The sequence below is a fragment of the Pyxicephalus adspersus genome, chromosome 12, assembly GCF_032062135.1.
Source record: "Pyxicephalus adspersus chromosome 12, UCB_Pads_2.0, whole genome shotgun sequence".
NCBI classification, from domain to species: Eukaryota; Metazoa; Chordata; class Amphibia; order Anura; family Pyxicephalidae; genus Pyxicephalus; species Pyxicephalus adspersus.
In genome coordinates, this window is record NC_092869.1 from 31,477,395 (window position 1) to 31,504,277 (window position 26,883).

Below are 26,883 nucleotides of genomic sequence, written 5' to 3' on the forward strand. Positions count from 1 at the left end.
GGAGAGTAAAACCTAACATTTTGTTATACTCTGGGCTAACACAATCCAACTATTGTCTAAATGATAATGTACCAATTATTCAATCCAATTAAATATTAGACATATTTGCATGTATGGAGTTCTTATACGGCTTCATCTTTGTCCCGTAGATGATATGGGCACTTGGTATGCTTGCCAAATGTATAAAAATAGGATGTGCCTATTACCATAGTTAGTTAAATGTATTGGTGGCTGGTTTATTACGTGTGATTTAAATGTTCTATGGATGAAAACAAAATGTTTATATAGTGCCTAGTTCTTAAGTGAACCACAATGGCAGCTCTGCTTTAAATACTGTATTGGCAATAAGAAAAAAGGCTTTAGAATGTAAAAATACAGTAGTTTACTAAAAGATTCTTCTTAAGTTTTCAATTTTTGGACTATTTCATAATAGTTAGTTTTTTAATACTTACCAATGACATAATATAAATGAAAAACTGCATTAAACACACCAAAATCATGCAAATACCTGCTCCAATAATAAAGAATGGGTCCTCAGCATTTGACAATAGTATCACAGTTACACATTAACATGAGTTGGACTCTGTTCATTATGTTGTTTCAGACTTACACTTGATCAATTCCTTTGTAATTTTCAAATTCTGAGATTCCTGTTCACTCTGAAAAACTAAAAAATGCATTCCTATGAATTCCTCGAAACAGTAAAACCTAATCTGATGTTATTACAAACGTATTACAAATGTATCCTCCATACCTGTTTCTAAGAGGAGCTTGTCAAAGGTACTTAAGTCCATCTCATTCATTTTCACTGCAATACTTAAAAAGTAGAACTATAAAAATAAAAAAAAAACATCTAAAACTACAATATGAACATAAAAAGCAAAAAAGGTCACTATCATATAATAAAATATGATTTAAAAACTAGGAAATATAAATGAATCATTGATGTGTCTCTAATCTAAATTAGCTTTTTGTAAAGCCAGAAAACTCCCTACATCTCAAGTGATAAAGTCCACTATAAAAGTAAGTTTTAAGTACCAAAATCTACTTGTTCAGGGTAACTCAGGCATTAAATAGAATCAGTTGCTGATTTATCCTCGAATTGCCCATGCTGTGGACAAGTCCCTTAGCAATACGCTTAAAGGAAAATCTAGCAGCTTAACCACTGAACCAAAATAATTGGTCTAAGATCCCAATAAATCTCTGTTGTATGCTAGGATGTCTAAACATGTGGTTTAGAAAGCTTTGTATGGTAGAGGTTTCTATTTTATAAAAACACTATTCAGGTAAATGTTGTCAGAGATACACATATTATGGTAGCATAAGGAAGCTTGTAATGTACCTGAGACAACCACATATCTGCCTTTACACATCATAGTGTGAAATTGGTATTTTTGCTTAATTCACTATCTCCATGGAGTTTGCAGGTTCTCCCTGTGTTTGCGTGGGTTTCCTCCAGGTGCTCTAGTTTCCTCCCACATTCCAAAAACATGCAGTTAGGTTAATTGGCTTCCCCCCAAAATTTACCTTAGACTGTATTATTGACAAATGACTATGGTAGGGACATTAGATTGTGAGCCCCTTTGAGGGGCAGCTAGTCACATGACTATAAACTTTACACAGCACTGTGTAATATGATGGCGCTATATAAATACTGTATAATAAAATTAGTAACAGTAACTTGCTTGATTTACGACTTGTGGCATTTTCCATGGTGTGGCCTCATTCATGCTTAGTGATCTAGTATCTCTACTCCATTTAGAAGAAAATAAAATAATAAAGCAGCATACATACTAAAACAGTGATGAAAAAATTTATCCATCTTTATGGTAACTTCTGTAAGGTAGAACTGCAGAGTTGTAAACTCTGAAGTTTGGATGTGTGATCCTTTATTAATATTATTCAACAGGTTTTATATAGCGCCAACATATTACGCAGCGCTGTACATTAAATAGGGGGTGCAAATGACAGACTAATACAGACAGTGACACAGGAGGAGGAGAGGACTGTACCCCGAAGTGCTTACAATCTAGGAGGTGGGGGAAGTAATCCTTTTGCCTCTTTACGTCCTATAAAGACCCTGTTTATACTCACCTGTCCCCACATGGCAGCAGGAGCTACCACCTTCTTCAGCCATCTTGATTGGCCGGGCTGGGACAACATAAATCCTGCACAGGAGTTCATCCAATGTGACGGGTATCCCGAAATCCAACGGCATATGGCAGATAAAGAGAGCAATCAAGTAGGTAAGAATTCTTACTACAGAAAAGTAATTGGGCTTGATTGATCAAAACTCCCCAAGACTCGAGAAGATAGACTTTCATGGGAGGACCTGGGCGACCCAGCAAACCTGGAATAAATCTGGTCCAAGACTGAAAACATTAGCCAACTAATAACAAATTATTTTAAAAATTCCATTCCAGGTTGCTGGAACACCCATCGAACGCTGTGCCTTCACTATTCTCGGTAGTGGGCCCACTTTTTTACAAAGTAGTCTTTGGTGGTCCTTCTCCTGACCCTGCTGGGTCCCCTGTACTGATCGAAGGCTCCAGGCGGTAGGCGGCTTGTCTCTCTGAACACAACACATCCACTCTCCCATTGCAGGCTCAGACGTGGGATGGGAGACTGGACGGGTTCGGATATCATGACGTCACTCTGGGGGAGGCGTCTTCCCTATTGAGTGACACATGGGCAGGAAGGTAGTGGGGCCGGCACAGACCGCGCCCCTCTTCTTTTTTTGCGACTACACCCCTGCTTTTATGTAAGGGGAAAATTGTGAGTTTAGGTACGCTTTAAGTATCTGGGCATGTTAGAATTGTGGGTTTAGGAGAGTTGTACAACTAGTACAACAAACAAAAAGATATATATATAAATAGAAACAAAGAAAAAGGGTGTTAAAATAAAAAGCGATTTCCTTTATTTACAATGATATTAAAAAAAAGCATAAGAAAAGGTCATAATAGTAATCATTGTATTGAAGATAAGCATGTACTGAAGGAAATACATTTCATCACAACGCATGCTAACACATTACTCCGAGACGCGTTGCGCTGCATTACATAAACTGCCGCACGCATTGTTTTTTTGATTCCGCCTAGAACCAGGCCTACTGAAAACAATGATTTTGGTTAAGCCTACACTAAGCAACTCAGCCCAATGCTCCAAGTGTAATTGAGCTCTCACAGGCATGCAATACCCAACATTGTGAATAGGCCCCACTGTTGTCACCCCGAGAATTCAGTGGTACCTCCTCTCCCCTCACACACAGCTCTACCTGACACACAGAACCATCTTTTTAGGAGTCTCTAATGTCACCCATTTCTATGTGATATCCCGCTGTGCAAGAGATTTATCACATCATACAAATGTACCGACTAGCAAGTACAGCCGAGTGCAGACACGACCATCCCCAGAGCTGCGCACCACGAAGTTCCCGCCCGACTCTGCCTCACCTCAGAGCAGCCGCAGTCCTCCCACGCCATGTGACCTGCCTCACCTCAGAGCAGCCGCAATCTTCCTACACCACGTGACCTGCCTCTGCTCAGAGAAGCCGCAACCTTCCGACACCAAGTGACCTGCCTCACCTTAGAGATACCACAGTCCTCCCACATCAAGTGACCTGCCTCACCTTAGAATATCCGCAATCTTCCTACAGCACGTGACCTGCCACACCTCCGAGAAGCCTTCCTACAGCACGTGACTTGCCTCACCTCAGAAATACCGCAGTTCTTCCACCCCACGGGACTTCTGTCAGGCAAAGCGCGGGAAACATCTGTGAGGAAAGTGAAGACCTGTGGAGTTGAGATAATTACCTAAAAGTGTGTGACATCGACTACAGCGGCCATAGCATAGCCGTACAATGCATAGTCATGATGGACGTCATAGAGTCTCATAAGACATAGCATTGCCTTCCAATGTTGGTGTCTGGGTTGGATATGGTATGGATAGGATTACAATAGATAGTGTGTGACACACAGCAGGACAGCCATAATATAACCTAATTGTTAAAGTGATCTTTTTTGAGGCTTTCAGAGACTTTTTTCACCATCTGGCCAGTCCTGGACAGACTAGTGTTTCTTTAAAAACGATGCTACTTGAAGATTATTTTTATTTCCTGTCAAAAACCTGCAGCACTTACCTATCCGCGCTACCTCACTGGGTGCCGCCATTTTTTTTCTACTTCTGCCCCTCAATGATCTTCAACCATCCTGATTGGCCGGGCTGAGGTGATGTAATACCTACACAGGTGTGTGAGGGTTCATGCATTCCCGAAACACGCAAAGGAAGCCGGATTTCACTGGCAACCAAAGCTAAAGTTGAACTTTAGTTCCACTTTAAAGACGTTTCCATTATTTATAGACAAAGCTTTCACTCTTATATTGAAATCACATTTAAAAACAAGTTACAAATGCCTAAAACCTCTTGAATTAGTGTTATAAATCATTTGGAAGTGGCAACAATTCAAGTGTATGGAGATGGCAAGAACAGCAAACCACCCCCGATGCTACATGTAGCATCCAAAATAAACATGTGGCAACACTTAATACACATAACACTGTAACGCTTGTTTATACTTTTAGCTACCCCGAACCTGGTACGGGGTAAACGCTTGTAGCAAGTTTTCTTACCCTGAACCAGGTTCGGGCTAACCGCCCAGGTGGTTAAGGAGATGGTGATGTTTACCTGATGACCATCCCATTACCAGTATGCCATATGCCTAGCTCAGCATTTCTCAATGTTTTTAACATGGAAGAACTTGTGAAATAACTTTCAGGACATCGGGGAACAAATGCTATATTTATAACATTCATAGCTCACAGTATATTACCATGATAGTCAGAGGGAATAATGCTTCTTACATTGCTGGCCAGTGGGAAGAATGTCACCCTTACATATAGCCAAAAAGACTATTGGTGTCACTTAAACTTACTCACTGGAATGCCTAACAACCTCCAGAGGAACTCTAGGGTTCCACAGAACTTTGGTGAAGAAACACAGGTCTAGCTGATTACATAGTAGTTGCAATGTACAAGCATATAAAAATGTTCCAATGTACACTTTTTAAAGTATTTTTAAATGGTGGCTGCCAAATGTAAAGACAAGTGTCTTTACATATTTGTTTTTACATTTGGCAGCTACCATTTAAAAATTCTTTAAAATCCATACATTGGTACATAGCTGTCCCTAGGAATTTATGTGATACAATATATAATATACAGTATAATATATATTAATTTATATATAATAATTTATATAATACCCAGAAAATATATAGTATAAAAAATATAGTATAATATATAATAATTTATATAATACCCAGAAAAGGCTTAAGACCCCCAGAGGTGAGCTATGCCTAATGGGTGCAACTGCAGCTTGGAGACTGAATGCTGCAGCAATACTGTGCAAAAAGGCAAAGAATAAATTGTAAAAATATAACAGTCAAAGCCAAACTGTAGAGTGCTCCAAAAGACTCAAAGAAAAACTTTATTCTGGAGTGTTGTAGCCAGAGGTCTTTGGCAGGGGTAAGCAAACCATGCATCCAGATTAGAGCAAGGACCAACATGCATTCAATAACCAAACCAAGGTTAGAGCAGGGGCAGTAAAAGGAAGATCAACGCTTAATGTCAATCTCAGAAACAGCACCAAAAGGTAACAAGATCTATGGAGGGCAACTTTAGGATAAAAAAAGTTCTACTTTAAAAATTAATGAATTCAAACAAACAAATATTGAGAAGTAGAGAGAATGGAGCCACCCATGGAGAAGAAGTGCAGTATTTGCATGGTTACCAAAGGAAAATAAAGAGAAATACAAGCAGCCACCACATCCAAGAACAGACAAGCTGCAATATTTTGCATTTTTGTTTTGGGACACGCACTGATACTGGCTAACCAATAGACATTCCTAGCTATGCCCCTAAAGCTGTAAAGGTGACTCTGGTGCAAGCACATGGACAGAGGACAAAAATCTAAGAAAAAAGGATGAGAAAACGGGTAGCTAATGTCAGTAAGATATGACACAAGGAAAATACCAAAAGGCATGCAAGAACAAAGGAGAATAAACTTTCAGAAGAATTATCCAGCAAGGCTCTCAGATGGCCAACCATAAAGTGAAAGAGCTCAGGTAAGAGCTGATAGCTCTCAGTTAAGATGAATAATGGCATTCAGAAGCTACTCTGTGTGACATTGCTTTGAATAAGAAATATTTTCACTTGGATTTCTTTTACAGTAGGTACAATATGTCAGATTTCTGCTACTGTGAAAGATTTTAACCTCTGGCAAGTTTTAGGTTGACCAAACACCAGCATATGAAAGACGGAGAATGTAGAGCTGTAAGATCCTATAAGAGCTGTAAGCCTGTCCTCGACCAGTCAGGCTATCAACAAAAGACCGGTCGCCATGTTCCTGCTGATTGGCCAACAAATGATAGCAGTGTACATTTGTTGATCGTTTACAATGAAAAGGGAATGATCAGCTTATGATCACAGAGTTTTTTCAATGTTGCATTGCATTTTTGCAAACAACACCTCTAGATTGCAAATGCTAGATACACAACCTAATTGTTGCAAGAGATTCTATTTTGTATTTCCTACTTTTATTAGGATGGCTGCTTTAAATGTCAGTGTTATTTAGTAGAAGCAACCACAAAGATCCCACTTACCAAAAATTGTTAAGTGCAACCATTTGCAAATTGCTGTGGCCAGGGCTTTTGGATGAAAATTTTTTTTTTCTTCTAACATAATATGTTACCATAAATATTTTTGAATCATTGCTTTTTTTTACTTCAGGACTAAGATGTCTGATTAAGGGCTCTTTGTGGTCCCCAAGCTGTTATTGGACAGTGAAAAGTCAACTAAAAGATGAAGTTATCTTTGCTCTTTATTTCTGTGAGGACAATCTTTGTCAGCACATGTGCCTATGGATCATCTGGACCCTAGCTGGCCCTTCTTTTCCCATTTTAATTATGTATTTAATAAAAATATCAACAGATGTAATAGTGTACTGTGGAAAAAGTGGGTACATTCTTGGCCCCATAATCTATATTGCCCCATTAGCAGAAATTACTTTTTGTAGACATTTTGTATGACTGCCCACCAGTCTAAAGCCACGTACACATGTGCAATTCATGTCATAAGAACCGCACGATGTATGAACGAGTGTTGTACATACATAGCACCGTTCTGCTCTATGGAGAGGGGAGGGGGAGAGCGACGGAGCGGCATCCTGCTGCGCGGTCTTCCCCTTCCCTTGCATTAGGATGACTCATCATTCATCGTCCATGGATCCGCCAGGACGGATCCCCAGACGATGAACAACACGGGCTGTACACATGCCAGACTCTCACCCAATATAGGCTCTGAGCCGATTATCGGGCGAGAAAAATTTGACGTGTGTACGCAGCTTAACAGTAAGCTAAATTGTAAGATGACTCCATCAAGCAGAAGTCCTACAACCGCAATGTATTTCTTTGAATGAGTTGCATGTTAAATCTCCACACAACATTTCAATTGAATTTAAATTGGAGCTTTGACCATGCCAGTCCTTTATCATTTATTTCTTCTGTTTGAGCCATTTCTTGTTGGGTTTATTAGTGTGATTTGGTTCATTATCTTGTTAAAAGATCAATTTCCAGTTCAGCTTTCACTGTGGGGATTTTTGTAAATTAGAGCAGAGGTCGCCAACTGGTGGTCTACGGTCCACAAGAAAATTTTGGTGGTCTGCTTGGGGGCGGGGGGGCGCACCAGCCAGAGCCATGGACCATGTTTCTCGGAGACATTGCAGGCTCAGGGTGGTTGGCAGATTGTTTTTCTGGACACAACTCGCCCACTCTCCCATCGCAGGCTCAGATCTGCAATGAGAGAGTGGGAGGGTTCTGGCATAATGACATCACTATGGGGGGAGTTTCTTCCCCTTTGACTGACACCTGGCTTCCCGCAATGGTAATTTTAGTAGTCCGTGTGTCTAAAAAGTGAGCACTGAGCTAGAAGGAGGGTCACTTCTAATAAAGGAAATACAGTTGCCAAGCCTTATTGTGTAAATAAGAAGAAAGAAGAGAAGAAAAAGCAGCTTTTTATGGCAAAGGTGGTTAGTTGATTTAAGATTTAGGAAGCAATCATTAACAATGCTGAATTTACCATAATTCTCCTATGCTGCCTAAGCTCAATATAGTCCTCTTATGCTAGATAGTAACATTTAAAAACAAATGTGAAATCTTGTATCAGTCCTGACGCATTTCGCCTAGAAGGCTTCCTCAGGGGACTTAAGAGACATGTGTTTGTTAGTGTGCTTTATAAGTAGATATAAGTAGAAACTCATGGAATAATCCACTGAAGAGTAGTGAGAATTTTTCCAAGAATGTTATTTTGTGCTTGGTAGTAGTAATATTCAGTAAAGTTACTAATGGGAAGAGGGCCTGATATTGATAACCTCCTCCACAGAATAAAGCCAAGGTGCCGAAGTAAAAACTGGATTTAGTATAATTGTAGAAGGCAGGTACTGAGTTTTTTAGGCTTATCTGAGTGATGGTATGTTGGAAAGAAAACATTCATACCTAAAATGATATCTATGTTAATTATACCAGATGGTAGAATGACCATATAGAAATTCCTGTTCATTAAGAATGTGATGTGCTTGGACCAATGAAGTTGGATTGATAATAATGTTGTTGGTGTAGGGGAGAAAGAAATGCTTGCAGCCATAAAAAAGCTGCTTTTTCTTCTCTTCTTTCAGTCCAGCTTTCTGACAGATGGCCCCACATTCTTATCAACTGCTCTTTGTGATATGAAGCAGCAAAGCAACCCCAAACTATAACATTCCCAACACCATGCTTTACAGTTGGTATGAGGTTATTCTGTCCCTTCTTTTCCTAGTCTGAGTGCTGCTTTACAATGAAATACAAGAGACAGAAATTAAGTCATATACATTTAATCATTTAAACATATAAAACAACTACATAACATCATTCGATAGTTGTTTTTTTTTCTATCTGTCTAGAGTTCAATTTTAAAGAATAGGCTAGTGTTTGAAAATGTGTATGCTTTAGGGCACCAAATACTGTAACTATCCTAAACATTTCTTTAAAAGTTGTTGTTTAATGTTGTTCCCCCTCCCTTTTTTACCTTTCCTTCATTCCCTTCATGCTCTTTTCAGCTGTTGACATTTCTTAGTATTTCCAGGTATGGAAGACATTGAATTCACTTGAGGTACAATGCTAGTTCTTGGTGTTTTGCCTGGGGTGGGTAAAGTCTTTATAAGACTTTATAAGGTCTTTATAATCAATGAATATACCCACCTCTGAGCTTACACAGGGCTGTGAGACACATATAAAGGAGAATTTGGCTCAGTCAGGGAAGCAAAAGGAAGATTTATGTTTCCTTTATAAAGTTTGTGCATCAAATGGTAACTGAATTTGGGCCTTGTTCACATTGTCATTTAGGAACTTTTATTTTTGTGAGTAGGTTAATGTTAAAGTTTTGTTTTCACAAGTTGATCCAATATATTTTCTTGATTATTCATGGCACGAAGTATGCCTAGCTACCTACAACATTTAGGAGCCCATTCAGGTCTACCTCTCTACTTGAGATCTTACCCTCTACCCTTAAAATTGCCCTACCTATCTCTGTCCCAACTAAGGTAATAGGTAGGAGTGAGATGGTAAAGTCAAGCTACTTTATCAGCTCTTTTTTGTTTGTTGAAGAATTAATAATACAAATTCAGTTCATACATTTCTGGGATGCCCATCTTATGTGGAAAATGCGATGTCATTTTAGTGAGGCAATCAACAAAATTTGCTCTCAATGTTGATTGGAGAGCCATAGCTTTGAATGAGCAGGAGGAATGTTGGACCTTCTTCAGAGAAGGCATTGCTTCCACATAAAGCACAATGGTTCTTTTTTACAGCATACTAGCAAGAGACATACACACTTTTTTTACACCTTTGCAATTTATTCACTTAATTTAAAGTCAAACCAAACAATTCAAATAAAAGAATGCCACCAGGTGGGTCATATTTGCATTAAAATAACCTTACCTGTCTAATCATTTTTTTAAATAGAGTCACCTGTCCCCATTCTGTTGCAGGTGCTTCTTTCTCCTCCACTTCCTGGTTTTGATTGTCAGACATCCAAATTGGTTTCCCCAGGATGACATTACTCCCATGCACAGCCCTTCTAGAGCTGTTCTGCCCACAACCAATATGGTTCCTAACAATGACCCTCCACAATCATCATGGCCGCTCTCCTATATTTGCCCTATGCACAAGCTAGCTGGACTAGGGGAGAAAAAAGTACTAATCCAACCCTGGATATCACCCTTTCTGTAGTAAAGCCTGGCCTGATGGTTAATTTTTAGAAAAGAGTTTAAATGCTTCAAACTAAAACCTCAGTTGGGCTGTGGGTTATAATTTGCTTCATATCTTTACACTTCATCAAGTCACCATATAGGTCCGCCAACAAATATACAGTACATTATTACACAAGCACTGCTATGCTCCCATGAAATAGTTAATATACAATGCTCACTATAAAAATCCACCAACTTCTACATGTTTCTTGACAAAGACAGAACATTATTTGTTAATGCTTGGTTGCTTTTGTTAAATGTATCTCACCCACCAATTTCCAGCTGATAGTGTACTACATGTGCTCTGATACATGAATGTGAATTGTGAAAAAAAAAGCTTAAACATGATCTTTGCTTTAAAAAGTCTCTGACCCTGTCCCTAGGCATTTAAAAGATCATGTGGTTAGTTCACACCCTTAAAGTGCCTCTTAATGTAGATTCCGTGAACAATGTCATTGCTGGAGGTACAATTTGTGGCAATAGACTGTACATCTGAGCCTACTATGTTTTTTGGCAAGTGTTCTAGTTTTACTTTCTTACAGAACAATACATAATCTTGGAATACTATTGAGTACTGGTGTTTGCCCACATATTGTAGTATTTTAATTAGTTTATTTGACTGACCCCTAATTGGGTAAATTTCTTTCATATCTTTCTGTATTTTTGTTGGAACTCTTTACCCTTGTGTAGAGTATTCCATTAGTACACACTATTAAAATACAGTTATAATGTATTAGAAAAAGAAAGCCATGTGCAACATAATGAACACTGAACACATAAGGATTAAAGGTTCATTTTTTGGAATTTTAAAAGCCCAGAACACATAATGATTGTTTTTGACATTATGAAAACATTCAGACTCTGCATTAAAAGCATTTATCATTGACAAGGAAAAGGGGCACGCTTTAAATCACTTAATGCACACCCTGTATTGAGTCAGGGAGTGTATTAAGGACCATATTGTCACAGATAGCTAAAGTCAGGGCTGTTTTAAAGAAAAAAAAAAAGAAGCGTCAGGTGTATAGCAAAGAAAGAAAAAGAAATTAGCTGGCTGTTCGAACTAATTATCAAGGATATGGGCTTCTTTCCTACACACAAAGCCATAATGAATATTATAATTGGCCTAGTATATTTATTTAATGGTGTGATCAACTCACACCTACGGTTATTAGTTTGCTTTTCTACAGGGCAATGAGCGCATAGGAAATTTAAACCACTCTGTCACCTTCTGGAACAATGTAATATCAATAAACTCTTTATAATTATTGTTATGGCATAATTAAGGAATGAGGTGACTGATTTACCATGTACATAATAATGTGAAACTCCAGTTGTGGTACAGAAAAAGTCTTATACTGTTATTTCAAAAAATATAATAACAAACTTTCCTTGTACATCCAACAAGACATCTCTCAAGTAACATCAAGTATCTCAAGGATAGCAGAGGTGCCAAAGTCGAAAAGGAAATGGTTCTGCTTTTCTTTTCTTTTTGTAAAACAAGGTTTATTAGTTGAAATATTTATTGGTTCTTCAAAAAGTTTCTGCACTTTTTATTTAACTTTAATTATTAAGAATTTCAAGGAGGTAAGGTGTCATTTCCTACCTATTAAATATGGTTTTCATATAATTTACGAGCTCTGTTTATTCCTTAAAAATCTTTATTCCTACGCAATCTTTATTCCTTAAAAAACATTTTCTGTCCACGAACTGTAGACTTTTTCAATGTCACAGATAAGTTCCACCTACTAACTGTTCTGCTATCCAATAAGACAAAAGTAGTCAGAAACAGCATTCCTATTTAACAATGCAAGAGTGGTTAGGGCTTTTACTCTTCAAAACGTTTTACTTTGACCTTAATACTTATCTTCATTTGCGTGTGCAAAGCTCAGCAACTAATCAGTTTCAGTTTGCATTTATATACTTAGATATATAACTCTGATTGAATGATGTGATAAAACACTATAGATATACTCCTTTATCAAAATATCTTTGGTATATAGCAGTGCTCCATGGCAATCAAGATGGGTAAAGATCCCAAAACCAGAATAAGACAGAGTTTGTGGATATTATAGCTGTTACAGAAAGATTGTTTGTACATCCAATCTCACAGTGACACGTTTCGCAACATAAACATCCTCAAGACATATCATCCACACACATTTGCAGGCTCCCCACACACGGCCTAATAAATTGATACACCTGATCATTGGAATCAGAGGAAGGAGCCTGAGAAATACATTTTAAATATCAAGCACAACCAAATCTATGGACCTTATTCTATGGCCCTCCCAAAAACTTATATACAAACAGAGATCCCAGGCTGATGGTTGATATCGTAACCACCTGGTCTGCTACCCCCTTTGGATTTTCCATCTTGAAGTATCACAGTAGTAGTTGTGGCTATGTCTGTGGCTTTTATACTTAGTTGATATACTTTCAGATATACTGGTCTCATCAGTCCCAAGGAAGCTTATGCTGCGAAACGCGTTGAACAATGCTTCTGTAAGAGCTAATATATCTTTAAATATTTTAATTATTTTATAAATCATATTTTTAACTGTGTTCAAATTTTAAAATGTTTTATACACTTGATAATTAGTGTCTTTAAAGTTCTGAAAATTGATTTGTTCTTACCTGTTACATTTACTAGCTAATTTAACATATTCACATTTTCATCAGAGTGCCGAGAAGTTTACCCTTTTTAATTAAAGAAGGGAGTACCAATTATTTAGTTTATTACTTTGAAAATTCAGCAAAGAAGATTCTACCCACTGCCCTGGTCTTTATCGCCCACACTAAGGAGCTATGTATGCTATGCACATCATGCAGATTTGTAACATTGTCTTGTCTACAGCCAGGATCATTTGAGTCACCAGTAACATCACTGATGTCTATATGACAGCAGCTGTCATTCTGTCACAATGCATTGAATGTCTGTTGGTAATAGCAGTTGTGTAAGTGGCAGATACTTTACGTCACCAAACTATACACAACTTGATGTTGTCCCTTAATTTCTTTGTTTCATTTGTGTACATAGAGTGCCTCTGATGATTGGCAAAACCAATATTACTCAATAGGACACAGGATGGGCTAAGGTGTACATGTATATTTTTGCATGTGTGTATAGACAAGCAAATGTAAACACATGGCAGAACAGTCAATATTGTGTTTAAATTAAAAAAAAGGCATGAGTTTAGTCTATGAACTGCCATACTGTCTGAACTAGATTTGCTGCTGTAAATATACAGTGTAGCACAGTTACAGGGAGGATGGTGCAATAGCAAAAAGAAAGGAAAGGAAGGAATCACAGATAGCAGCAGTGAAGTGTTGCAAGAACAGTTTGGATGTAGTAAATGCATATTTTTGTTTCTAGCATGGCTCCTACATGTTCCCTATTCCATTCTGACAATGTTCTGTCACTGTCAGTAAAATTAGGCATTCAACATATCAGAGCCCCTTAAAGAGCATCTATGGTCAGACTGTTGCCATTTAAGCATTTATATGTTCTTAAAAGTCTGGGAAAGAGTTTATAAAAACCTTTATTGAGGTTAATATTTAGAAACTATCAACACAGAAAGGATGAAACCGCAGCTCCTCTCTATTTACTTGAATGAAAGGATACATTTCTATATAGTACATGCAGCTACAAAGGTCAGTGAGGGCTCTAAATCTATTTTTCTGCTTTCTAAAAATATGTAGATACTTAAATAGTGTAAATAAATCCATACAATGAACAACAAACGGTTTGCAACCTACTTCTATTTTAAAGTGAGTGCCATTTATAAGAAATCAGCTTTTAAAACTTGTTACCTTACCCTTCTTTCCAGCTAAAATGCCCTGCAGGGATCTATGGAACCCAGCTGTAGCCAAGGAATGTTTTTTCTTGGTTTGTGCACAGATACCAGACAGTACAGCACACATGTGCATTATGGGTGTTGGTGATCCTGTACTGTAAGGAGCCCATGCACATTACCATAGACACATCCCATGACCACTGGATGTAGTGTTGCAGCTTTTGCAGTTGTGAAATCCATCATGGGATATTTATTCCCAGTGTCCTCAAACTCCTCAACTGGATGCCAAGGACACACAGAAGAGAAGAGTGAGCAAAAACTATAAGAAAAATAAAAGTGAATGCCTAAAGCACAAAATCAAGTCAAATATTTTTCACAGCTGCTTACATAGAAAAAGCAGGACTTTGCTGTAAGGACTTAGTGATACTTTAGTATCCATGGTACACTTAAATAGCACTAAGAGATGGTTGAACTTAAAAACACATGTATTTGAAATTATTAAACTTTATTGAAAACATGAAAAACATTTTAATGACATTAGGAGCTGTGCAACACTTTGCTCTTCTAGTCTTTCTTTCAGCCAACATAAATCTAGCTGGGCAGGTTTTAGAACGCTACTAACTCATCGCAATTACTTTGGTTGGTTATTAGGAGGACTTTTTAAACTAAATAAACTGAATAAAGAGTCCAGTCCCTTAAAAATAGGAGCAGAGACACTGCACATACTGTTCTATCTGGAATATGCAGATTTCAAGTAAGTTGATTTCCCAAGTGGTTGCACTTCATGTTGTAACTCTGTATTATGAGCTGCATTTAGCTGTGCATCTATAACTGTTAGTGCATACCAAAAATGCAGCCATGTATCTAACTTCAATTTATCAGCTTTAGGATTCTTATCAAACAGCAGTGCAAGATATGGAACCATGGCTTGATATGAATTAGTATGTAGAGCAATAGGCAGAACAGTATACAGATCGCAAAGGACAGGTCTAACAAAAAAACAAAACATAAGTAACATAATTTAATTCATTGCAAGCGGTCATTTCCTCACTTATGGTTATAAGATATACTTTACTTTTACAGTCAAAATACAAATACTCCAGCTTTAGCACCTTCATACATCTTCCACCTTACCCTACACCACAGACAAAAAAAAACAGATTCTATTTCATGTAAATGTAATTTCATGTAAATACCTACATAGAAACAGTTCTATGCAGTGCTATAAATAATATTGTTCTTATTTTACCAGGAGACAGTTTGTAACTAGATATGTAGGATTAGCATGTCTAAGTCATTTCTAAACTGTTTTTGTAGTACGAAACGACTTGTATACCCCCTGACATAAGAAAGCATCTATTGTAATAATTATCATGGAAATATTTTTCTTTTCTTTGGCTATTTCACCTAAACGTTATGAAAACAAATCAGGTGAGTTTTTGCGTTCGCTACATATTGCTGAATAAATAATTCCTGGGGATGCGCTCAAATGATTCCATTGTTATTATAGCGGCATATGCGGTAATCAGCTGTTTATTTACTAAGACTAGGAGAGCATTTCAGACTAGAAAAGCTGCTGAAAATTAGATTTTTACACACCGTGGTGCTGCTTTACAATGGGGAAAGAAAAAAAACCTTGTTCTTGTTGCCCAGAGCAGTCAGTTATGTCCTGACATTTTCCTAGCACGTGTCAGCAACTCTAATACAAGGGTATAAAAAAGAACCCCATTGCTCCAGGGTCAGGGCAGGAGGGGAAATAAAAAGGCTCCATAAATGAGTTTTCTAGTATTGTTTGCACTGTATATTATATATGTTATGGGGAGGCGCTGGCAGACTTTGCCAAGTCTCTCGGGTTACTAATTTATAATTTGCGTATTTGAGTGTAGGTTACTGTTGGCTTGTGCTTTGGGAATACACATTTACTAAAGCATGCTGATACTTGTAGCCAGAAAGAAATAAAATCTAAATATGCTTTTCCTTCTGTGGATGTTTAAAGAAATGCGACTTTTTTTTTTATTTTTTATAAATCTCGTTGTTCTCACGTTCTGTTTTCTACTGCAAGATATTGCATTTAAAAAAATATAAATATCATTATTTGATATGGCAAGCAATGGCAGTGGTTGCTTGATATAAAACATGGCTCTATTTATTAACTTATATATACAGTTCTTTAAACCAAATACACTCTGATCTGTATCCAAAATCACAGCATGTAAAATGTTAATGATCACAAACAACCCTGCTTTGTACTTTTGTGTAGCATAATAAACTCCACTTGCTATCTTCACAAATAAATATAAATTGCTTCATATTCAGAAAGTGTTTATTGCACTTTGACAGTGAGTAAGTTATTTTTGTCACTGGTTTTCTTTGTTTTTGGAAGCTTTTGTATGCAATGGACTTAAAGATAGCAGTAACATAAATGTGAAAGATCCCAGCCTGTTAAAACGACTTGTGTGTTGCTGTCTTCATCCTCTGTGCCCTATTTTGCAGTATGTGCAGACTATTATATGCATGTATCAATAAGTAATGCAGTGCTGTTATATAGAAGGAGGCAGCAGACTGGGCTGTGCTAGGTTTCTAGAGCACTGGGGACTCTGAGATGCATATTTGTCTTAAATTCCTCTTGCATTTCTAATTTTGGCCGATGTACCTTACAAACCCCTCTGCAGATAAAAATTCCCTGCTGTCATTTTATAATTAGATCCAAATGCAGTCGCTACCCGAAACAAAAGTGTAAGCATGCAGTTTATAATTAGATCCAAATGCAGTCGCTACCCGAAACAAAAGTGTAAGCATGCAGCATATCGCAGACTGGAGGATGACCTTCTATGTTTATTCCTTGCAGTGTCCTGAGGAGGCCCCGTATACTAAGTTCAGTGTCTCTTGTGAAATCAAATATTAATATATGTCATAATAGCAGCCTGTACTCCTTATGGAGCCATGTGCCTTGCATATACCTAAAGGGCAATTTCTTTCCACATTCCTATGTTTCCGAATTAAAAGCACAATAGCATGTGGTCCAGAAGATCTACATAGCGCAATACGGGTAGTCAAACATTTCCGCTTGGAAGTCACATTGCGGTTTAATTAGCACAATTATGCAAACATGGAGAAGTGGGGCATATACCGATCTGTGCAAAGGCAACTCAGCCCTCCTCTGCTAGCATAGGAGAGCATAGGATTGTTTGGACCATGATTTCATGTCCACATAGCCCCTTATTTTATGTAAGAGACCTGGAGCAATACATCAACAGCTGCAAAGAGAAATCAGCACTTCTACAGCCAGAAAGCTACGTGTAAATCATTAGGTTATGGCTACATGTAAAAAATAGATACGACATATATACATATATATATATATATATATATATATGTATAATAATTCAGTCTACATATTTGTTGCTATTCCCATCTCCTAATCTATGTATTTAGTTATTAATGCATCTCTTTCTTTACTTATAATCTACATACACCAATATCTCAATATATTTATCTGTGTATCTCTTTTCTTTTTTTTCCTACATCTTACCAATATATAAATCTGTCCAATGACCTATATACATCTATCTCTTTGTCTCTCTCTTTATACATATCTGTCTTTTATCTAAATTTACAGCTTTTACTCCCTATATGTTTGGAACTATATTTTGTTTTAATCTCTCTCTTCTCTCTCTATCTATATATATGTAATATCTTGTACATCATGATGTATTGTATGAAATCCATGTGATCCCTTTCTAATTGAATAAAATGTAGTAATCCGGTGCTATGAGAGGCTCCCCCGTGCACCCTGTGGCCCTTTGCTGACCATCCCTGTAAACCCCGCATGTTTTGCATGGGGATCTTGTGGCCTTGCTGTCTGATTTTATGAAAATGAGCAGTATTGAAAGCATTTTCATACCGCTAGCTGTGAGCCTCCCATAAATGATGTAAATGGCTCGGAGGGTTTTTTTTCAAGTGAACTGCATGGATCTGTGAAAATAATATCAGGGTTTTCCGTCAGAATGAGCTTAGCGCTGTACCGAGGCGTATCCTAATCCGACCCGACACCTCCAACCATCTGCGGTATCTATCTGCCTTCTTATTTACCAAATCTTCACGAGCAAAAGACAAATTGTTCTTGATACTAAATAAAAGTCGCTTGCATATCTCCTTGCCTTTGCTGCTTTCAGGCAGAGTGAGGGGGTGTATTTTCCCCTCTTTTCTTCTCATCTTCTGTGGCATCAGCAATTGTTTGCTTAAAGAAAAAAAAAAACTGACCTGGGAAGCAAAAATACGGAATATTCTTGACATACTGCACTGAAAATAGCAAGAATCATATCATGCAGATGGGATGCAAATAATAAGCTTACAGCCCTGCCTTCCCATTGTAAATCGGAATAAAGATGCTGAAATGTTTACATATATGTTGCCAGTCAATCCATGCCGCTTTTTGACATAATCTCTTGCTTTAAATAAAAGAGCAAAATACATTACAAAAACCTTAAAGAAGCCAAGTCGCATTGATTATCCTTATTGCAACCAAAAGCCCACTAATGACTTTTATTTAAGGCTATAGTCCTTTATTAACCCTTGATGAGCATGTGAGATATTCATTATTCCCCTTGTGCTAGCTAAAGGGTTAAAAGTTCGGATCTGTTTCTCTCCCTCCAGCAGCTCAACGTTTATGTATGTTGACCTACAAATGACTTCTCACTCTCTGTGGCTATTCTCGGTGCTGCTCGGCTTCATTCAGCCGAAAAGCACCATTTTTTTTTAAACATTAAACTGATCATATTGAACATGGCTCGACAACAAGTGCGCAGGAGCGCGCAGGATGCAATGGGAAGTTAAATGGTTCTGATACAACACAGCTGGAGAGAGCAAATAAAATGTAGATGGAGAGATAGAGAAGATTTCATATGAATGTCATTGCAGAAGGCTGCACTGGGCTGAATTGAAGAAGATGACAGTTTGTAGCAAGGTGAACTAGGATTGCTGCAAAGCTTCCTTGTCGTCATTTTGGATCACATGGAGGAGGCTAGCACATAAGGATTCACTGCAGAGGATTTTCATCTGCACAGTCACCTTTCTAATTGGATGCCAGTTGCTCTTAAAGATGGGAAATGCTTTAGGTGTTTTGTCTAATCTTATATCTGTGTGCCATGCATGGGTCACAGCAATGATCCAGGCATGGATGTGCATTGCCATTGCATTAGGACGGTAAACTGGGGAAGCAGAAGGCTGGGCGCTGTCGAGCCCTGGGAGGTGCTGAAACAGCTCCCCATTGCTTGCCTTTGATTGGCAAAGGCTGACACTGATTGACAAGAAGCCATGGCAACCCAGCAGCCAATCTGCCAAGTCCAATAGAAAATCGTTTGTTGGCTCAGGGCAGCTTCTTCCCTTTAACAGCAGATCGACTGTGATACCTTAGCTTGGCTCTTGGAGTTAGCAAGTGCATCCAGAGATCGTCTGCTAAGGAGGCTGCTGCGTTTACTTTGCGCTGCCTGGCATTGCCTCCGCTTATTTGTGGTTGGAGTCTGCATCAAGACAAGTGGCGTTTGCGACAAATTAAAACAAAAAAAAGAAAGCAGCGTCAATGTTTCAGTTGCCTATTCTGAACTTCAGCCCCCAGCAAGTGGCTGGGGTGTGCGAGACCCTGGAGGAGAGCGGGGACATTGAGCGTTTGGGTCGCTTTCTCTGGTCTTTGCCGGTGGCCCCAGCAGCCTGCGAGGCCCTCAATAAAAATGAGTCTGTTCTCAGAGCCAGGGCGATCGTGGCTTTTCACACAGGCAACTTCAGAGAACTCTACCACATATTGGAGAACCATAAATTCACCAAGGATTCGCACACCAAGCTCCAGGCTCTCTGGTTGGAGGCTCATTACCAGGAGGCAGAGAAGCTCAGAGGGAGACCCTTGGGGCCAGTAGACAAGTACAGAGTAAGGAAGAAGTTCCCACTGCCCAGAACTATTTGGGATGGAGAGCAGAAAACACATTGCTTTAAAGAAAGAACACGACACTTGCTTAGGGAATGGTACCTACAAGACCCTTACCCAAACCCCAGCAAAAAAAGAGAACTAGCCCAGGCAACTGGACTTACTCCAACACAAGTAGGGAATTGGTTCAAAAACCGAAGGCAAAGGGACCGAGCAGCAGCAGCTAAAAACAGGTAGGACAAAATCTGCTACAAACTAATTCACTACTATTATTAGTTCAATACAAAACAACATTTCTCAAATGTACCAAAACTCAACACCAATAATTATTTTCTAACAAAACTCATATTTCATCTAACAGTTTTAAAAGTCATATTGTTTGCTGAAATCTTTTATTATTACACAACAATTGGCATAACACGTTTTTAATTTACAGTCAGAGCCCTTCATGTAATGCATGTCTACTTATGTGTTTCTATTGAAAGATTTCAGTTCTTCCAGTTACTTTTTTAAAAAAAGATGTTCAATTCAAAAGCTTAATGACAAAAGTTGTAATCATTAAGCTTTCGTTAAACAGATCAGAGAAGATGACAATTAGTGGGTGTGAATTGATAATTCACCAAATGCATAACAATCTTTAAAGGAAAACTTTTTGGGATACATTTATAATACAGAATTTTGAATGGTGTAGTGTAATAGGTAAAAATCTTGAATACATTTTTTTATTTTTTTTAATGTATTCAAAATGTTTATGTATTTTTCCAGTAAGTATTTCATTTAAGATTGGTAAATTTTATTTATAACAGAAAGACAGAATGTGAGTAATTGGCAAGGAGAAAGGGGCTAATAAAATAAATAGATGATAAATAGCTTGATAGGTAGCTAGCCAGAGAAGTAAAATGTTATACAGAAGGATGGATAGATAGATAGATAGATAGATGGATAGATAGATAGGCAAATGAATGGATGGAGGGAGAGATTTATAAATAAATAGATAGATAGATAGATAGATAGATAGATAGATAGATAGATAGATAGATAGATAGATAGATAGATAGATAGGTAGATAGATAGATAGAAAAAAAGATAGCTACCCCGGTAAGTGGATCGATAGATAGATGGATTGAGGGAGAGATATATAAATAGATAGATTGATAGATGATGAATAATAGATTGATGGCTAGAAGCGCGAAAGATAAAAAGGCAAGTGAATGAATAAATATAAACATAAGTAAATAAACACATGATAGGTAGATAAATCAAAAGATTGAGAGACCGATCAATAGATACATAGATGATAGATAGGTTGATACAACATGCACAGAAAGGTGGATAGAATGCAATAAAAGCTGTATGGATAACATTTTTAAAACATACTAATATCTGAATATATGATTTATACATTTTTGTCCTGCCAGTGACTTCCGTCCTTGGAGACAATGACACACTCTAGGTCCCTTATGATACATACAACACTGATTCTATACAGCACAGATTGCTGCCAATTCTCCCGAACATTTCTCTGCTTTCCTAATGTTTGGTAACGAGCACTAAGGTATCTCAGATATGTCAGACATGCAGCATCCACTTGGCAGAAGGTAACAAGCAAGGCCATGTTTTGCAAGCTTGTGCTCCCACAGACCACGACCCAGCAAATGTCTTCTGCATCCTCAGATTCTCATTAATTCATTGATGTAGCTTGAACCTTTTAACTTTTAAACGCAGGAAATATATCGTTTATGCAATGAAGGTATTCGCCTGTAATTTGAATGCAAGTACCTGGGCTGAATGTCAAGGTTGTCCATCAGCCAGATCTCCAGCTATCCTGACTGCATGTAAACGCAGAGCCAGTGGAGTGTGAGGATGATGTGGTTTTGATGTGTTCTGTGGCTTATGCTGACTGTCCTCTCCTGTTGTGTTTTGTCAGGCTGCAGCAGCAGGTCTTGTCCCAGGGATCTGGACGCTCATTGGGCCCAGATGAACGAGGGGAACCGTTGGGCTCAGCCTCCAGTCCTGCAGCTAGCCTGTCCAGCAAAGCGGCCACCTCTGCCATTTCCATCACATCCAGCGACAGTGAATGTGACATCTGACCTATGGGGCATACTTAACGCAGCAAAAAGGAGATCAAACTCAGAACAGTGCCTGACTAAGCAGAACAGCCGTGCCACAGGGTCACACAGGGGCTGTCACCAGACCAGGGAGAGTTGATCGTAATGTCACCTTCCTATTCTATTGCTTACAAAAACGTAGAAGACTTGTAAGGCTTATCACCTTTATTTTTGGGGGACCTTCTAAGATGCCTCAAATGCCAAGTTGCCAATCGTCTGAGCACCTGCCCTATACATCTGTGGGTATTTCATGTTGAAAAAAAGACGCTGTTTAATTATTTTTTGCTTTACTTTAAAGTTTGTTTTTATATATTATATAATGACTTATTTAAGGGATTGCCAATGTTAGACCTCCTTTGCTTGTCTGTATGTGCGCAGGTGACTTGTAGACGCATGTGCGCCAAATCTATGGATCCAATGAAGACGTAAAAATAAAATAATGTGGTGAGCATCTTTTTCTACTTAACGAGCATTTTTATACTCTCTGTTCTTTACATTTACACATTTAACCATTTGTTTTGCATGTACAACAGCAGAGTTTTTTTTGTACCGATTGGACCTTTACTGCTTAAAAAGTCTTAAGGAGTATGGTGATTTTTCATTGTGCCAAATCCATGTGAGAATTTAAAACATGGATATTTTAATATCTATCTCATGTTTAGATCTGTTCCTTGTACCTAGAAGCCATGATCAGTCAGCAAAGAAAATTTAAAAAATGAGAAATGAGCAACATAAAATATCATTATTATAACTTGTTTACCAATATTTATATTTATTGTTTTTTCCTGATCATTTAAAAAATATATATATAATTGCTGACCGAACAAATGCATTCCCATTATTTTATTTAAGACACTTTTTTCTAGACATAAAATAATAATAATACGTACACTGATTTCATTAATTGCACCAGTTTTCGTGATTAGATCTTCTACTTACTTTATTTTCTTTTATTTCTACATTGAGGCTATAATATTCTCAAAAATATTATAATTACTAATAATTATAATTAGGAATAAAATTACTAATAGCAGCACTCATTAGATAACTCTTTATATATAAAATTGGAGATATATAATGAGTTTTATATATATATATATATATATATATATATATATATATATATATATATTGTGTTTTCCTACAACAGGCTATTAATAGTTATAATAAAAATATTAATGGTGATATTATTATTAATGCTAGAACTGTCTGCTTCCACAACAATAAACAACCATTGTTACAATACCATTATAATAAAACATAAATCCCTTCCATCGATTTTCCTTAATCTATTCCATCTATTTTTATGCATTTTTGTTCATTTTTATGATTTGATTGCAGGTTGATTTTATTTCTTTTTACCTCCTAATTAATTAACAAACTTTTTTTATTTCAGTGCATTTACCAAAGCCATCCCTTTGCCCATATTGTTTATTGTAATAACAGCGTGCTAATCAGCAGCGTGCTCCCACCAATGTGTTTCTGGATGGAGGGATGCTTAGTCAGACGGAAAGACAAAGAAAATATATATGACGAGTGAGGAATCCGCAGTCACTGCATAGCTAGATTCTTGCATCTGATTTTCGTGATTAAAATATCTAGGATCATTTATTTGTAGGTGCGGGTCTCTAGGAAGCTTAGGAGGGATTGTAATTAAATATATAGCATTTGGTCAGATTCATATTAACTTGTCAATCCAGGTGTCAAGCAGGAAGACGGATAACAATACGTGCATGCCTTCAGTGGTAAATAATCCTAGGATAAAGAAACCTTGATCTAAAGTCATGTTATTGTCTATAGCAACAAGATACGTGTGTTATAAGGTGAAATCCCCAGTGTTAGCTATTCTGTATTGATTTCTTTTTTATTCATAGTCAAGCCCTATTTTGTTAAAAGAACGCAAAAACATATTTTTTATTTTTTTCCCAGGTTAACCAGAATCTGCTACATTTACATTTGCTTTTATTTCCCTGAGAACAGACATCAGGCGTTTCGGTGTCATTGTGAAAAGATCCCAAACTCATTTCTTTATCCCTGCAACACATGGCATTGTTCCTTCTTGTGTTTCAGCAGGAATATTGCTGTTGACCGTAAACAGTGCAGCAAATTGCCGAAACGTTGTCAAAGTATGCATTGTGCGCGCTGCCTTGTGAGTGTGTATGTGTGTGTGTGTGTCTTTTTTAAACAAAAAGAAAAAAATATTGTGTCAAAAGTAATGTGGAGGAGAATGGAGGGAGCGTACCCCCCACCCCCCTTTCCCCCCTTCTATTCAGCTCGAAACATGGTGGAATATTTCCGTTTCTTTTCAGAGCTGGAGCAGATCTGGGCAGACATGAATGGGACGTCTTGTAAGCAGTCTATGAGGCTGTCAAACTGCTCAGGGTAATAAGCGCTAATGATGGGGTTTGGAGTCCTCTTCTGGACAAAAGGGGGCTCAGAATGTTTTGTGAGGCTGAATAGCTAATAAGTTTTCAGGGGGAAAATGAGTTAGCTGTCAACAGATTGATTTAGCCAAAGCAAAAGAAAAGGCAGCCTTACAGGTTGAGACCAGCCTTGTCCTGGTGCAGCTGGGGACAGTAGACACCCCCCTCCTCTCCAAAACCACCACCACCACCTTACAAGTGTGAGTCTAAAATTCTAAAGTGTATTCACCAGGCAATGGTTACAACAGTGGTTACTTTGCAAAGCTCCCTGTACAAACAGCCAAGACTGAATAATGCACACGAAAACGATTAGTGGTTTGTGGTCCCCTTTCTGCCAAACACTTCAACTAAGGACATCACTAATTACCTGTAAATGTATGAAACTCTATAGGAGAGGGCTTGGGGAGGGAGGTTAATAGCTCACTTAGTAACATTCATAATAAAGAGGTTTCTTCATCAATACTCACTGCACTTTTTCACCTTATCCTAGAATAAAATATTTGGATTTTTATTTTTGCTACTTTACCATTTTACATTTTGCAATAGAAAAATGTTATTCATATGTTATTCATATCCCTTGGAATTTTATTTTTTTCTTTTAAATCAGCATCCTAAGCTGTAAAATCACAGGGACCTGAATGACATCTGTTAAGCTCTTATAAATCTGCAGATGATTTGTGTGTCAAAAAGGCAGCTTTTAATTTTGGACCATTGAGGCATCCAATTAAGTGCCTGGAAGGATCAGGCTCCGCTAGCTTTCACCCAGTAGTCGCTCACCATAAACACATTAGGTACACTTTGTGGGTTCCGCTGTGTTAATGGATTAGGCATCACCTGTTTGTAATCTTCCAAAGAAATACAGTAAATGGAGAGAAAATATATGCTTTGCCCTCCACTAATAAGGAGATAAACCTCTTTTGTACTTTCTCTGCTCCGGCTCTAAATGATTAGTTAAGGTGGGATTTAAGAAACAAATTAAACACCTGATGTTAAAAAAAAAATAAGAAGTGTAGCTGAACCTGATTCTGCAATGGAAAAATAAACAATACTTACTGCCTGCACCCAACTGCAATTTAAAAACAGTCTATAGACAGGAAAAAAGGGTGAACTTGTGTGATGGGTGAATGAATGAGCAGCTACAAGGTCTTTCACCCACTGAATATAAACCATGAATTGCCTCCTGTTTATTCTATTAGAGGCTTTGGTGTACAATTAACCCTGAACTGTTATTTCTCCCAATGGCTTATCTCTCTGGCACTGTGTGTTACCTTCAGGAATACCCTGTCACATCACATTGTGTCTGGTTGTAGGTTTGATTGTAGAACATTAGGTTTGGGCCTCACACCTTCATGTCCTCACCTATTAACATCACAGTTGTCCACAGCTAGAGGTTGGGAAAGATAGCCAGCAGTTCTGAGACTGCCAAGTGCAGGCAGGTTTTAACAAGGTAGCAAAGGGCAGTAACCCATAGCAACCAGTCAGAAGTGATCCAGTATGATGGTATGATTTGAATGAAATCTGGTTTGGTATGTGTCAGTCTTGCTGAAACAGAATATTTTTTGGGTATACATAAATAACAAAAGCCTGTGTTACATTTTTAGAGGGTTATATTCATAGTGGTATATATAAATATATATATATATATATATATATATATATATATATATATAGAGAGAGAGAGAGAGAGAGAGAGAGAGAGATACCAAAATTCAATATACAGAGCACAAGATTATTGTATTATATAGTAACTTAAAACATGTAACATTACAGACATGATATAGCAGATATGACATAGAAGAAATTAAAATGTAGGTATAGAAGTTTTTACATTTACAGGTACCATGGAGACTTGATGTGTTCATTGATTAAATATATCATCCTAAATCCAAATACATTCTAAGGAACTTTGTGGCAGCATTAAAGAATAAAGTAGTAATAAAGTAAAGAAAAATAAAGTAGTTGCCCATAGAAATTGTAATTTCTAATTCTTTAGCCTATACAGGAAGAAATATGGAAACATGGAGGCTGATTGACTACAGGAATTGAGAATGTAACATCATAAATTGTTTGAATATTTGCATCAATTAGCCATCATGTAAAAATCAAATTGTACCTTTTTAATTTGCATATGATTGGATAAGTTCAGTGAATATTCACATTCTAATTTACATTTTCATCTCCTAGTCAATCAATTTTGTTGAATATGATTGGTAGTATGTAGCTCTCCTTTTTTTCCTTCATTTGTCATTCAGTCTTATAATGTACTTTTCACCACATTAAGGTGTAGTCATATGATGTAC

General features: G+C 37.6%; 1 protein-coding gene and 1 long non-coding RNA gene across 2 annotated transcripts; one reads left to right on the forward strand and one right to left on the reverse strand.

Annotated features, from left to right (window-relative positions):
• Positions 1 to 608: 608 nt before the first annotated feature.
• Positions 609 to 22,125, reverse strand: LOC140342368 (uncharacterized). Its single transcript, XR_011923060.1, has 3 exons — positions 21,832 to 22,125; positions 755 to 830; positions 609 to 667 (listed from the first exon to the last, which is right to left on the reverse strand). It is a non-coding gene; the product is annotated as an uncharacterized lncRNA (long non-coding RNA).
• Positions 19,080 to 23,181, forward strand: SIX6 (SIX homeobox 6). Its single transcript, XM_072428524.1, has 2 exons — positions 19,080 to 20,285; positions 21,980 to 23,181. Exons 1-2 carry the CDS (start codon positions 19,714 to 19,716, stop codon positions 22,140 to 22,142), a joined length of 735 nt encoding a protein of 244 aa, XP_072284625.1. The 5' UTR covers positions 19,080 to 19,713; the 3' UTR covers positions 22,143 to 23,181.
• The last annotated feature ends 3,702 nt before the right edge of the window (positions 23,182 to 26,883 follow it).